General features: G+C 38.5%; 1 protein-coding gene across 1 annotated transcript; it reads right to left on the bottom strand.

Annotated features, from left to right (window-relative positions):
* Nucleotides 1-7,317: 7,317 nt before the first annotated feature.
* LOC123546768 (uncharacterized) lies at nucleotides 7,318-11,600 on the bottom strand. Its single transcript, XM_045333306.2, has 3 exons — nucleotides 11,453-11,600; nucleotides 8,221-9,851; nucleotides 7,318-7,863 (listed from the first exon to the last, which is right to left on the bottom strand). The coding sequence occupies exons 2-3, from the start codon at nucleotides 9,847-9,849 to the stop codon at nucleotides 7,375-7,377; spliced, it is 2,118 nt and encodes a 705-aa protein (XP_045189241.2). The 5' UTR covers nucleotides 9,850-9,851; nucleotides 11,453-11,600; the 3' UTR covers nucleotides 7,318-7,374.

Genomic DNA, 11,600 nt, shown 5'->3' with positions numbered 1-11,600 from the left:
GCTCAGCCTATATATGCTATCGTCTATAGCATTCAACTACCCTTAAGGTAAAACTCCTATGCGCTGGCCCTATAGCTCGAAACCTTATCGAAATTCTGCTACTCTTCTTTAGTCTAAGAACTTCCAAAGTCTTCTTTTTAATAATTTATCCGCCCTGACAGGGTGACTGCAATAGTCTCCTTCTCAAGGTACTGGGATAAATTATTAGTTGAATCCTCGATGTGTCTTCTTCAACCGCTGGATACGAATGCCTTCTCTGTCATCCATCTACCTATTTATACCCAGCAGACGTGCTATTTTTAGAACTTGTTTCTGATTGGTCCAAATTTTAACATAACGTTTTACAACGAGTACTTGCCTTATCAAATATCTGGTTCCCTTTAACTTTTGTATATGACATAATGTGCGAAGCTGGGACCCAGCTATCCACATAATGAACCCAAATCAGCGACAAATGACCCAAATTCTATTAATTACAGCAATTCAACAATAATTATAGCAATGACAACATGAAAAGGGAGTCAAGCACTATCTGTGCTTATGTGTTACGCTATCAATATATTAAATATACAAATTATTCTGACAGAGTGATTCTTACAACATAAAAGTATTGTAATATTCAGTCAACCGTAGGATTATGGTATAAGTGTACGGTTGAGTGATTCTCACAACGTGAAAGTATTATGATATTCAATCATGCGTATACCTATGGCATACTCCTACGGTTGAGTGATTCTCACAACGTGAAAGTATTATGATATTCAATCATGCGTATACCTATGGCATACTCCTACGGTTGAGTGATTCTAACAACATGAAAGTATTATGATATTCAACCATGTTATGGTTAACATTCTTTTCTTGAAGTCTTCCGATGATATATTTTGTGTTAAACGTTCGTTGTCTTTATAAAGTCTTGGATTTTTCACGTTGTAATTCGTCTGGCTAATAATATCTTTGTAGAATTCTTGAATACCTATAAAATAAACAAAATAACATTAAAAACCCATATCAACATACTTATTCTACAACGTATAAATAGTAAATAGTAAAAAACTGGTAAAGAGTTAAACATATAATTATTTTCTTAAGCTTGTTAAAAAAACCGCCTCGGTAGCCTAGTGGTGAGCGTCCGCTTCAAGTGCGGGAGGTCGTGGGTTCAATCCCCGGCCGAGTCATACCAAAGACGTTAAAAATGGCACAAGCAGCTTCCTCACTTGGCGCTCAGCATTATGGGGATAGTGCTGGGAGTGGTGGGGTATCATGCCACGTGTCTACGGCGTGATATTCCAGTGAGGCAGCAAAATAAAGTTGGGCATTGTGCTCACTGCTACAAGCAGACACCGTCGTTTATATGACTGGAAAATTATTGAAAAAGACGTTAAACCCGAACACACACATAAGCTTGTTAACAAATAAAAAAAATAATAAAATAAAACTTACATTTCAGTTGTTTAAATTCCACTTTTTTCGTTATAATACTTAAAACAGTAAAGAATGTTATGTGTATTGATAAAACTAGTCGTAACCGGCTGATGCAATATTGCGAAATACTATAATGGAAACCCAATATCTGTTTACACTGTAAAGTCAATATCGGCTTTAAACCGGAGGCTAAAACTATTTTGTAAATTGTTTTTCGGTCCGGGTATAACGTTTTTTAAGTTTTTATTAAGGCTTTTTTAAGATATTTTGAAAGTTAAATATGTATTTTCTCAGTACTTTATGGAAGCTAAAAGCTCACAGGGACTTACGTTCATCAAACCGAAGGTTTTCACAATGAGTTGTCAAAACCTGTGGGTTTTAAATTGTCCGGTATTGACCAGTCCTGACCAAGGGGTTATAGGTCAAGTGGGGTCAGATGTTTCAAAACCATCCTAATATTCACTACTCATCTGCAGTAAATAAGAATATTTACAAAAAATTTTAGCATTCCGGCAATCGTTTAAATAAAAAAAAAATAAAAAAGCTTTTAAGCGAATGGACAAGCAAGTATCCGTGGTTGCTCAGAAACTATGCAAAATCCATGTGAATACACATGGTGATCGAACGTCCTTTATTCTGTTTATTTCTTTGTCCTTCAGTTTCATCCGTGATGAAAGTATAAAAAAGGCAACAAGTTCCCACTAAAATGCATCGATTCCAATTTAAAGCAAAAAGATGGAGTAGCGTGTTTTAGAATGATACCAAAATCAGTTTTAAAACTAAAATGATAGGGAAATATCAAACTCACTCTGAAAACTTAATTTACTCTGCACAAAATAGTATTATTAGCCCTGTAATTAATTATGTGTTGAAAACAGACCGGTCATATATAGATCTATATAGCACAACTATGGATCTGTGATTTGAGCCTTGAGTTATTCGTCAGTGTGATGTAAAGATCGTTACCAAATAAAATCACGGAAAAGTGCAGTTTATGTAGGTTTAAAGCCCCGAACGGACATTAAAAGAATCGGACACACCGTAATGCGTTGCAACTGTGTCCACCGCTCACGGCATTGGACTCAGTTTTGGTCAATTATTTCATATACCTGCATTGCCAATTCACGGAGTACGAGGGAATGAATGATGTTTGATAGTGTAATACTTACGCTATAGTTCCCTCATCAAACTGTACAGAAGTGTTTACATTAATGGCAAGGACTTGCACTTAACAAGAGTTTGTGTCTGGTAAAGTACATACGTGGGCTCCTATCTCACTTGTTGTTTCCAGCCAAATGTGAAGAAATAAAAGTAAACTCATCAGACAGCGGAACTACATTCACCCGGCAATTATTTATCCACCGCTTCTGCGACGAATACTCCGCCGCCGCGGCGTTGGAACCACCGCTTCTGCAAAAGCTATGGCCGGTGTGCACAGGCAATGATTAATTTGCAAAGCCAGTGATTCTACCACTGCGCTAACTTGAGCCCTAAATAGCGCTTTTCTTATAATCTTTATATGTTGAAACCATTACTCAAGGATTAGCTATATATACTGGAGATTTTGGTTCTGCAAGGCATTCTTCTCCAGCCCGCCAGTGAGTGCACGTCTCGAGAAGGCACAGGGCATTGACGGAACTAGGTCATAAGTATATTGACCTTTTTCTGTCAGTGTCCTGACTGAAGCTGGCGGGGGTGGCCCTAAATGGGACCGTTTGTGAAAGAGGTTATCTTCTTGGTGACGGCCTGCATATTCTAGACGGCATGCAGAGAATCCCCTGAGCTTCCTAATCCCTACGCTCAACGTGGGATGCAGGAGGGGAAGGGCACAACACCACGACGAGGGAACAGCGACGACGCCAGCTACTTGCGGCTCCAACCGCCCTTGTTAGGGCGACCTTGCGATACCTCCAGTATCATATTGTCAGCAACCACGTCTCGGGGATCTGTCATTTATGGTCTCATTGACCAGCGACAGTGACCCACTTTTGGCTTCAAAATTATTTGGATTTTTGGCTTATACTCTATGGAAATTGCGTAGAGGTAAATTCACTTCACCACTTTGGCTCCAAAACTTTATCTTTAACGGCATGCCTGGTGACATGCCGGGGGTCTATACTCTACATAGCTAAAAAATGCTATACTGTGCCCGAAAGGGCGGATGGACCCTAATTAAACTTAAATAGAAGAAGAATCGGCGAGGCAGTGTAAAAATAGAATAGGCCGCGCAGTCGAGGGATTAGAGTGTTCGACTTTGAATCTAGCGACCCGGGCTCGAATCTGCTGTGGTTACTTCATATAGTTTAGGTTCGGTTTTCCTCTTTTATTCATTGTTGGGGCGTTAAATCAAGCTAAACTCACCATTTTCAGTTTACTTGTTGTTTTTTTTATATATGATATGTAATATGGTAGAAATAACATTATATCTAGATTTCAAATTTCAGCTTAAATAGTGGATCTGAATTTATTTTATTAGACTGACTTTATGTGTTTTAAGTTTAACTATGTAGCTGAGCACCAGTTAAGAAATAACGTATAGAAAAAAATCGCGTTTTAACGTTATTAATACGCGAAAAAAAATATACATCCGCGGAATAATTTCAAGAGGGCGGAACAACGTAGTTTGATTCTGAGTGTATTAATTTCTTCGAAATACGATTTTGCCGTTTTGATTCTAATATGCCGTTATCTAAAACAGAAGATAAGACATAGTAGAACTCTTTCTTGGTCGCAACACTGGCGACGTCATCGCGCGTTAACATGACGTCATTTTAATGTAAGCATAAGCATAATAAAATGTTAATCAATATTATCTATCAAGCATCGGTCAGCTTTTAGGAAATTTCGTTGTGGAGTTGCTCCTATACGTATAGAAACTGACCGGTATGAAGGCCTAAGTGAAGAACTTAGAAAATGTTCTTTTAGTAATACCCCCATCACACCAAGCTCGTTTTCAGTACGTTCTAAAAAATGTAGTCAAACGGGCTCAAACTGTGCGGCAACGGAACAGACGTAGTAGCGACGTTCTACAGTCTGTCTAAGAACTTTATGGACTGGCTCGGACGGGGTTGAACGGGAATGGTGCTCCAGAACTTTGAGCCTACTCAAAAATTTCTGCCGATCATTCCGTCCTACAGTTAGACGGACTGATAACGTACTTAAAACGAGATAGACGTACTAAGAACTGAACCGCCGTACTTCGATCGTACTAGAGACGTGGTATGACGTAATGCGATCGGGGGTCAATTTAAGTACGTGTGCACACCGACCGGATCCGTTTGTAGCTCGTTTAATCCGTTCACAGAAAGACTTAACTCGACCGCATTACATCCTCAGTGCGTCGTTATTCCGCCTGAAAACGATCAAAATAAAATACTAAGTTGCAATACGTCTCAAAACAGTGCTAAGAGTTTACAATACGTTCTCAGTACGCTCCGCGCGTTTTTAGTACGTTTAGTACGTTTATTCACAGTTCCTACACCGTCGATCCCGTTTGCAGTACAATTACACAAGTTAGGGTATAAATACATGCCGTTGTCGTACAGGTTCAAGATTTGGGCACAAGGTTTAGCCAAGTTTATGCCTTTTGGTTTCTGCCTCTGTCCTCCTTCATCCTCGGACTGGAGACAGAGTCGTCAGAAGGTGCAGGAAATAAACTACGACGTTCATCATCTCGACTTTCACGTTCAGGGGCTGACTTAGAAGACTCTGTATCCAGTTTTGTGAGACATTGGTCATTTATTGCTTTAACACTTTACATCCTGTCTCTGTTTGGCTTACTTTTCTTTGGAGTCATATTGATACTTGCCTATTGCTGTAGATTTTTTGTGTCTTGAGAGGTTGAAGAGACAAACGAGAATGAGAACTGGGCGAAACGTGCTGGCTTTTAATAGCCATCGGGGCAGAACGTGATTGCAATTTACGTTTTGAACGTACTAGGGAGAGATGAGGACGTAATCAGAACGAGTTAAACTGTCTGTGAACGAGTTGGTCGAGTTAACAACTAGTTAGGACGTATTTCGACGTACTCAGAACGAAGCAGGACTAGTTACGAACTTCTTTAATCTGACTACAGACGGACTTGGACTGCCTACAAACGGTATCCACATGAGGTGAACGGGCATTTATTCCGAACTGAACTTACTATAAACGTACTTCAGACGGGATAAAGACGCGATGGACGTATCGAGAACTGTTTAAGAACTAACTATGATCGCAATATGGATATTTTCCGGCCAAAATACAAACGTTCTAGCCAGATCGCAGTCCGTTTTACAATATTTTAGGACGGGCTGGGACGTTTTGAGAACTAGTTTGGTGTGATGGCGGCTTAAAGAAATGAAAAGTGAACGCGATGCCATGCTTAAAAATATCACATGTACTGTATGACTTTTAAGGCAACATCTTTTCCAAACTGCTGTGCCATTTTGCTCAGATAAGTAGAGGTATGTTTTCAGATTTAACTTGTAAATATTTTTTTGTGAAACATGTATTAAATCTGGTATTTTTTAATACAGATTGTACTTTCCTTTCACTGAGCACTGGAATATTTTTGCAAATCAAATTCTTACCGATCTGATAGAAGGAAACACGGACCTCATAAGACCATTTTTTTAAAAAAGCTTGCAGTAGTACATTTATCTCATTTTTTTATTTTATGACAGTTTTTATATGTAAGATTGACAAAGATATATTCAGTTTTTTTTAATTGTTATTATTGTCGTAAAATTATTCTTGGATGTCTCTTATTATGGAACGCCAGAGCTGTCTCATGGTAGATGAATACGAGATATCTTATTCGTTAAGAGAAGTATCTTCACAAAATCTTGTTATGTCTTGTTAAGTACTGTGTTATCATGTCTAACGTAAGTACTAATCGTCAGAGTGATGTATCGTCCTATGGGAAAATTAGGGCCATCGTGAAAATTGCCGCAAAAGCCGATAAATTGGCTGTCGGGACTGTTCGCCAGTTTCTCGGTCTACTCCGTTATTTTTGGCCGGTGGGTTAATCAAAATAACTTTGTAACGGTGTTCTCAACAAACCCATTACTATGACAACGGAAACTTTGCAAATACAATTTCAAGCTCGTTTTTATAATACCATATTTGATAATCATAACGATGGAAAAAATAGTTTTGAGTGTAATCAAATAACTGTGGCTGCACATTTATTATCAAGTCGTCAGCCGTGACACTGCCCTCAAGTTCTAACTAGCTTATAATCTTATGCCAGCTCGAAGATCGAAATTCATTTTCACAACTTGTCGAATTTCGAACCCGAGCTAGCCCTAAAGATCGAAAATCAAAGTTTCTAAAAGTCTAACTTCAAAAAAGCATTTTATTTTGAGCCAGCTCAGTGATCGAACTCTTGATATTGAATTAATAGCCTGTGAGAAAATAGGATTGTTGTTTGACAAAAAAGTACGTCACTCTGACAAGATAGTATATACAGTGGACATGATAGCATGTTCCTTTGAGAAAATAGGATGGTCGTTTGACATAATAGTTACTTATAAGGATGGCCGTTTAACAAAATACTAGGTCACCACGCTGTGAAGAGAGTATGTTCACTGGACATGATAGCATGTTACTTTAATAAAATACATGTAGGATGGCCCTTTAACAAAATCATACATCACTTTGACAAAAAAAATGTACATACGTTAAACATGATAGCAATGCAAGTCAACATGATAACAGTAATGGACAAGAAATTATAAGATCTTGAGAAGATACTACTCTAAATAAAGAAGATACCTTGTATTCATCTAACATTAGACAGCTCTGCTGTTCCATAATTATTTAATTAACTTTATCATTAAAAATAGTAGTAGTGTTGTTGGCAAGAGTGACAGACCGTGCCAGTACTGAAAATGAAAAAAAGTAAAAATATATGATGATGCATATTTTAATTTGCTTCTAAATGATATTAAACAAAGTAAAATATGTTTACAATTTTCTCCGAATCTCCTTGTTGTGACCGTCCCAACATGTTTCCTTCCCATCACAGTCAACAATCAGCAAGGTACTCAAGTCGCTGTGTTGAGGATCCATGGTTAAGGTCAGCTCATGGTGATGTCCGTTACTTTCCGACGTGTAGACGCGAACTCTCGTCCCAATACGTTCCAATGCGATCATTTCTTCCCGCGTTATGTATACCTCATGATAGTGCATGCCTGGAGGATTTGTATGTGTTATGGACATCTCATAGATAGTGTCTGGCTCATGCGCATTGGGGTCCCTTGTGCTAGGCCTTTGCTCAAATATCTGGGAAAATTTCATGGTGTCCATCAGAACGTCTTGTAGGGCCACTATATTTTTCCATAAAGCACTGCCCTCTTGGTGAGCTGGAGCAACCGGATATCTTATTCGTATTTTGCCAACGCCATTGATGTCCGGTGTGAAGATACGTATTCCTGATGCCGACACACGTTGTACCTAAAGTAAAAAGAAAAATGGAACTCTTACAATACAGATTGAATGGTACCGTTTAGCTAATCTAAAGAAGTCCTAAGATCGTCTCTCAACCAGCGGTTTTTGATTGATCTTCATTTAAATAAATCTAGATTACTTTTTTCATGAATACGGGCTAATTGTACACAGACATTGTTAACTATAGTGACAAAACGCAAAACTGCCTGATGCCTAATATACGCATATACTCGTCAACACAGTCCTAATTTTAATAATGCTTACAAAAGGAAACAACACCAATTATTGTAGAAACTTAACAAAAATGAAAGTCTTTTCTTCGTTTGTTTCATTAATCTAAACCTCGGAGGTTGCTATATATACCTGTCCGTGCTGATCAAGTACTCCTACTACATCTTTAGCCGTATCTGCCGGATCTCTATTAGCCTCTCCTCCATGAAAGAATTCAGCCGGTGTAAGATAGTAATTTGGAAGAGAAGACCCGTTGAATGCATGGGCTTTATCCAAGCCTCCGTTTCTACCATCAGCATTAACATACTGGTAGTCCTTACGGTTTGTATGAAGAGTAAGATTATACGGATTCCATGAACTCAGAGGTGTCATCCAGACAATTTCGAGTGGTATAGCATACGTGGATCGGGACTTGTAAGTCCTGCAAACAGGTTTCTGTGTGTGTAAATCAAGATGACAATCTTTGGCTTCCATTTCGGCAATCTTCGGATTAGTGGTCTGTGCAACCCAGAGTGTTGTATCAGAGTAACCCCTGTTTTCCATTGATAGTCCTGTGTTACCTTTGGGAAGTACTCTGTAATGACGGTGATAGTGAGCAGTATTCAAAACGGTTGGTGTTTTTGTGTCTACTCTATATTTAAGCTCGCCGAAAGAGTCGTCAGTCAGATGTCCTGGGTAATTATCCACACCTGGTACTTCATTCATCAGCTGATCCAGGGTGTTATAGTGAAAATGACCATCTTCGAAGGTTCCGAACCCTGCATCAGCACTGTAATTTGTTCCATGTTTTGGAGCTAAATTAAATCTAATTGATTTACTGTACTTTGAAAAGTCGCTGAAGGACCGACGATAGTTACCAATCATATGTGAAGACAAATCATCGATAGGTTTAAAATCCTGAAGTTTTAAGCTTTTCTTAATCGGATGACATAATATTCTATAATTCCACTGAGCATAAACTGGTGAGCCATCCTCTGTTACATTAATCACCGTCGTAGGAAGGAAAGAAAGGTTCTCAACATTATTCTTTCCTCCTGTAGAAGACATGTACTGAATCTTCTGTTGCAGATCAAACCAGCTCGAGGCGTCGATGAAATGCCTGTCACTCTCGAATGGTTCGTCGAGATTTTGTGTATCTGTGGTCCAAGCTCCCTCCAAGTAACAAAGAACGGATTTGAAGTAAGGTTCATAATTTCTTAACTTTGTGTTTTGTTCTTTAAAAGCTTTGAAATATTGTTGCATCTCTAAAACCTGCTCATGTACTGTTTTCTTGCTGAGGACAGACGGTGGAATTTCTGGAAATGGTATGTTTTCTACGGCATGGTATTTTTTGCTTGTTTTTGAGGGCATTTTTAGCTTATAATCGTTATGTCTGGTACGGAATTCGACGCCATTTAATACTGCTATAAACTCCCCCAAGCCAACTGTTCTGTCATAATTGGAATGCTCGTGGACAGAAAGAAATGCACCACTTGAAAACGTATTGAAATGGTATGGTCTTGATCCTCCACCATTGTTTCGGATTTGTTTGACACCCGAGCTACCGTCAGAACGAACCCTCTCTTCCACGAACGTTTGCTGCAGCATCATTTGTCTCGCCAGACGGCTGATACTTGTTTTTATAGAAGCCTGAAACTGCTGAAGTTCCTGCTGGAAGTGACGTACTTGTGCCGAAAAAGAGACAGTTGAAGGGGTAGTGTTTGCGCCATTTGTAGAATACAGCACATGGCACAAGGCCAACAACCAAAACGTCAATCGCATGGCTGAAAATGAAAAATGTAAATTTATATGAGGCATGGCAAAATTAGCAGCCTTAGAACATATAAAAACAAGTGTAAAATAGTTTTAGAATATCAGCAAAATTCTGATAAAGTTAAGAATCAAATTGACATTGTAATATGGCTGACGAGTTTTGTTTTCTTTTAAGTAACCGGATGTGTTATGAAAATTAAGCGTCTCAATTTTTTGTTAGTAATTTGTCTAGTTTGGCCAGAAAGGTACACATGTGTGCATTGGTATCTAGAAACAAAATTCATTGATAATCGGATATATCTGCTGCAACCAACCGTTTAAGATATTTTTAGATATCCTTTTAGTAACCCGACAGAGAAAACGCTGCTTTGGTTTGGAACACCGACTCTTACCGTATAGCGCTTAGCTATTTTATTAAAGACGATAAATGGAGGTTTTTGAAAGGTATGTATAGAAAATAGCCCAAAGGACTGGAAACAGTGGTGATTGCGTGGTCCGTCCGTGGGGTACGGACTAGAGAGGTTAAAAAAGTGAACACTTCACACAAGTGTAACTATTCGGTACCGTACCGTGCTATAACCTGTGTTGTTTCCAAGAGATCAATGTGGAAGTAAGTGTACTTAGTCAAAATAAATGTTTTCTCTTGAACATGTTTAACGTTTAAAAACAGACATCTTAAAATGTGTGAAAATATAGGTTACAGCACATACATTCTGTATACAAATGCATTCATTTATAATTTTTCAGCCGAACTAGGCACGTAACAAGCAAAAATGTAAAAAAAAAAGGGAAAGCTATAGGTCGCCCAACACGACATGGATGGAAATGTTGCAGGCTCGGTTTGATTTAGCCTGTTCATGGACGGTAGTGGAAATGCAAGTTACCGCCCACGCCCTCTAGCCCCAGGTTGAGCGGAACTTAACATTTATACAAGTACCGAATAGAACATTTAGAGACACCCGCAAGTGAATTCATGCAGCGGTGTACATGAACCTTCAATGATACACAAAGGGCAATTCCATGAAAAGCGGCGTATTGTCAACAATTATAATAATGGGTTTATCATACACGAGAAAGCAATGGGCAGCACTAAACAAACTGAAATTTAAAGAGTTGATCTCAGCCTGCACATCACAGAAACTGCCAAAATAAATCAAAATAAAAAAGCAGGTCATTTAGGCTTGGGGGACATATTAAGGCGAGAGTTTTGGAACCATCCAAGCCGAAATGTTCAAGCTGAATGTTTAACAGTACACTAAGACAGTATAAATGTCGTTCTGAACGAGACAAGTCAACACTTACTGATACGCCCGCTATTTTAAAGAAAACAAAAATCATAGCATTTCAGACAGATGTTGGGAATTTTGAAGAGTACGAAAGACCGTGAATAAGCGAAAAGGGGGAAATTTATATCCTGTTAAAATTTATTGTAGAAAATGCGACTTGGAAACTCGGGTTTTCTAAGTTATGGTAAGCAGTAAATCAAGGATTGCTGTGCTAAATGTTGGTGCTACATAAGTCTTCATGAAACTGCAATCAAAACAATCTAAAAAAAGCATATTTATTGGAACCATCAAAGCTTTAATTAACTACAGAAAACATAAAATCCTACCTGACACACTATGGCCAGTCCGCACTGGATTGTTAAAGATATCAGATGTGTCTTATCTTTGAAGTTAATATATCTGAACACCGTTCACCTTTCTGGATACATGTTTGTCTTTATCTCAAGGCGAAAATCTATTGACACAATTAACTGT

Source organism: Mercenaria mercenaria, chromosome 9 (assembly GCF_021730395.1).
Source record: "Mercenaria mercenaria strain notata chromosome 9, MADL_Memer_1, whole genome shotgun sequence".
Lineage (NCBI taxonomy): Eukaryota > Metazoa > Mollusca > Bivalvia > Venerida > Veneridae > Mercenaria > Mercenaria mercenaria.
This window is presented reverse-complemented; position numbering and strand designations above follow the sequence as displayed.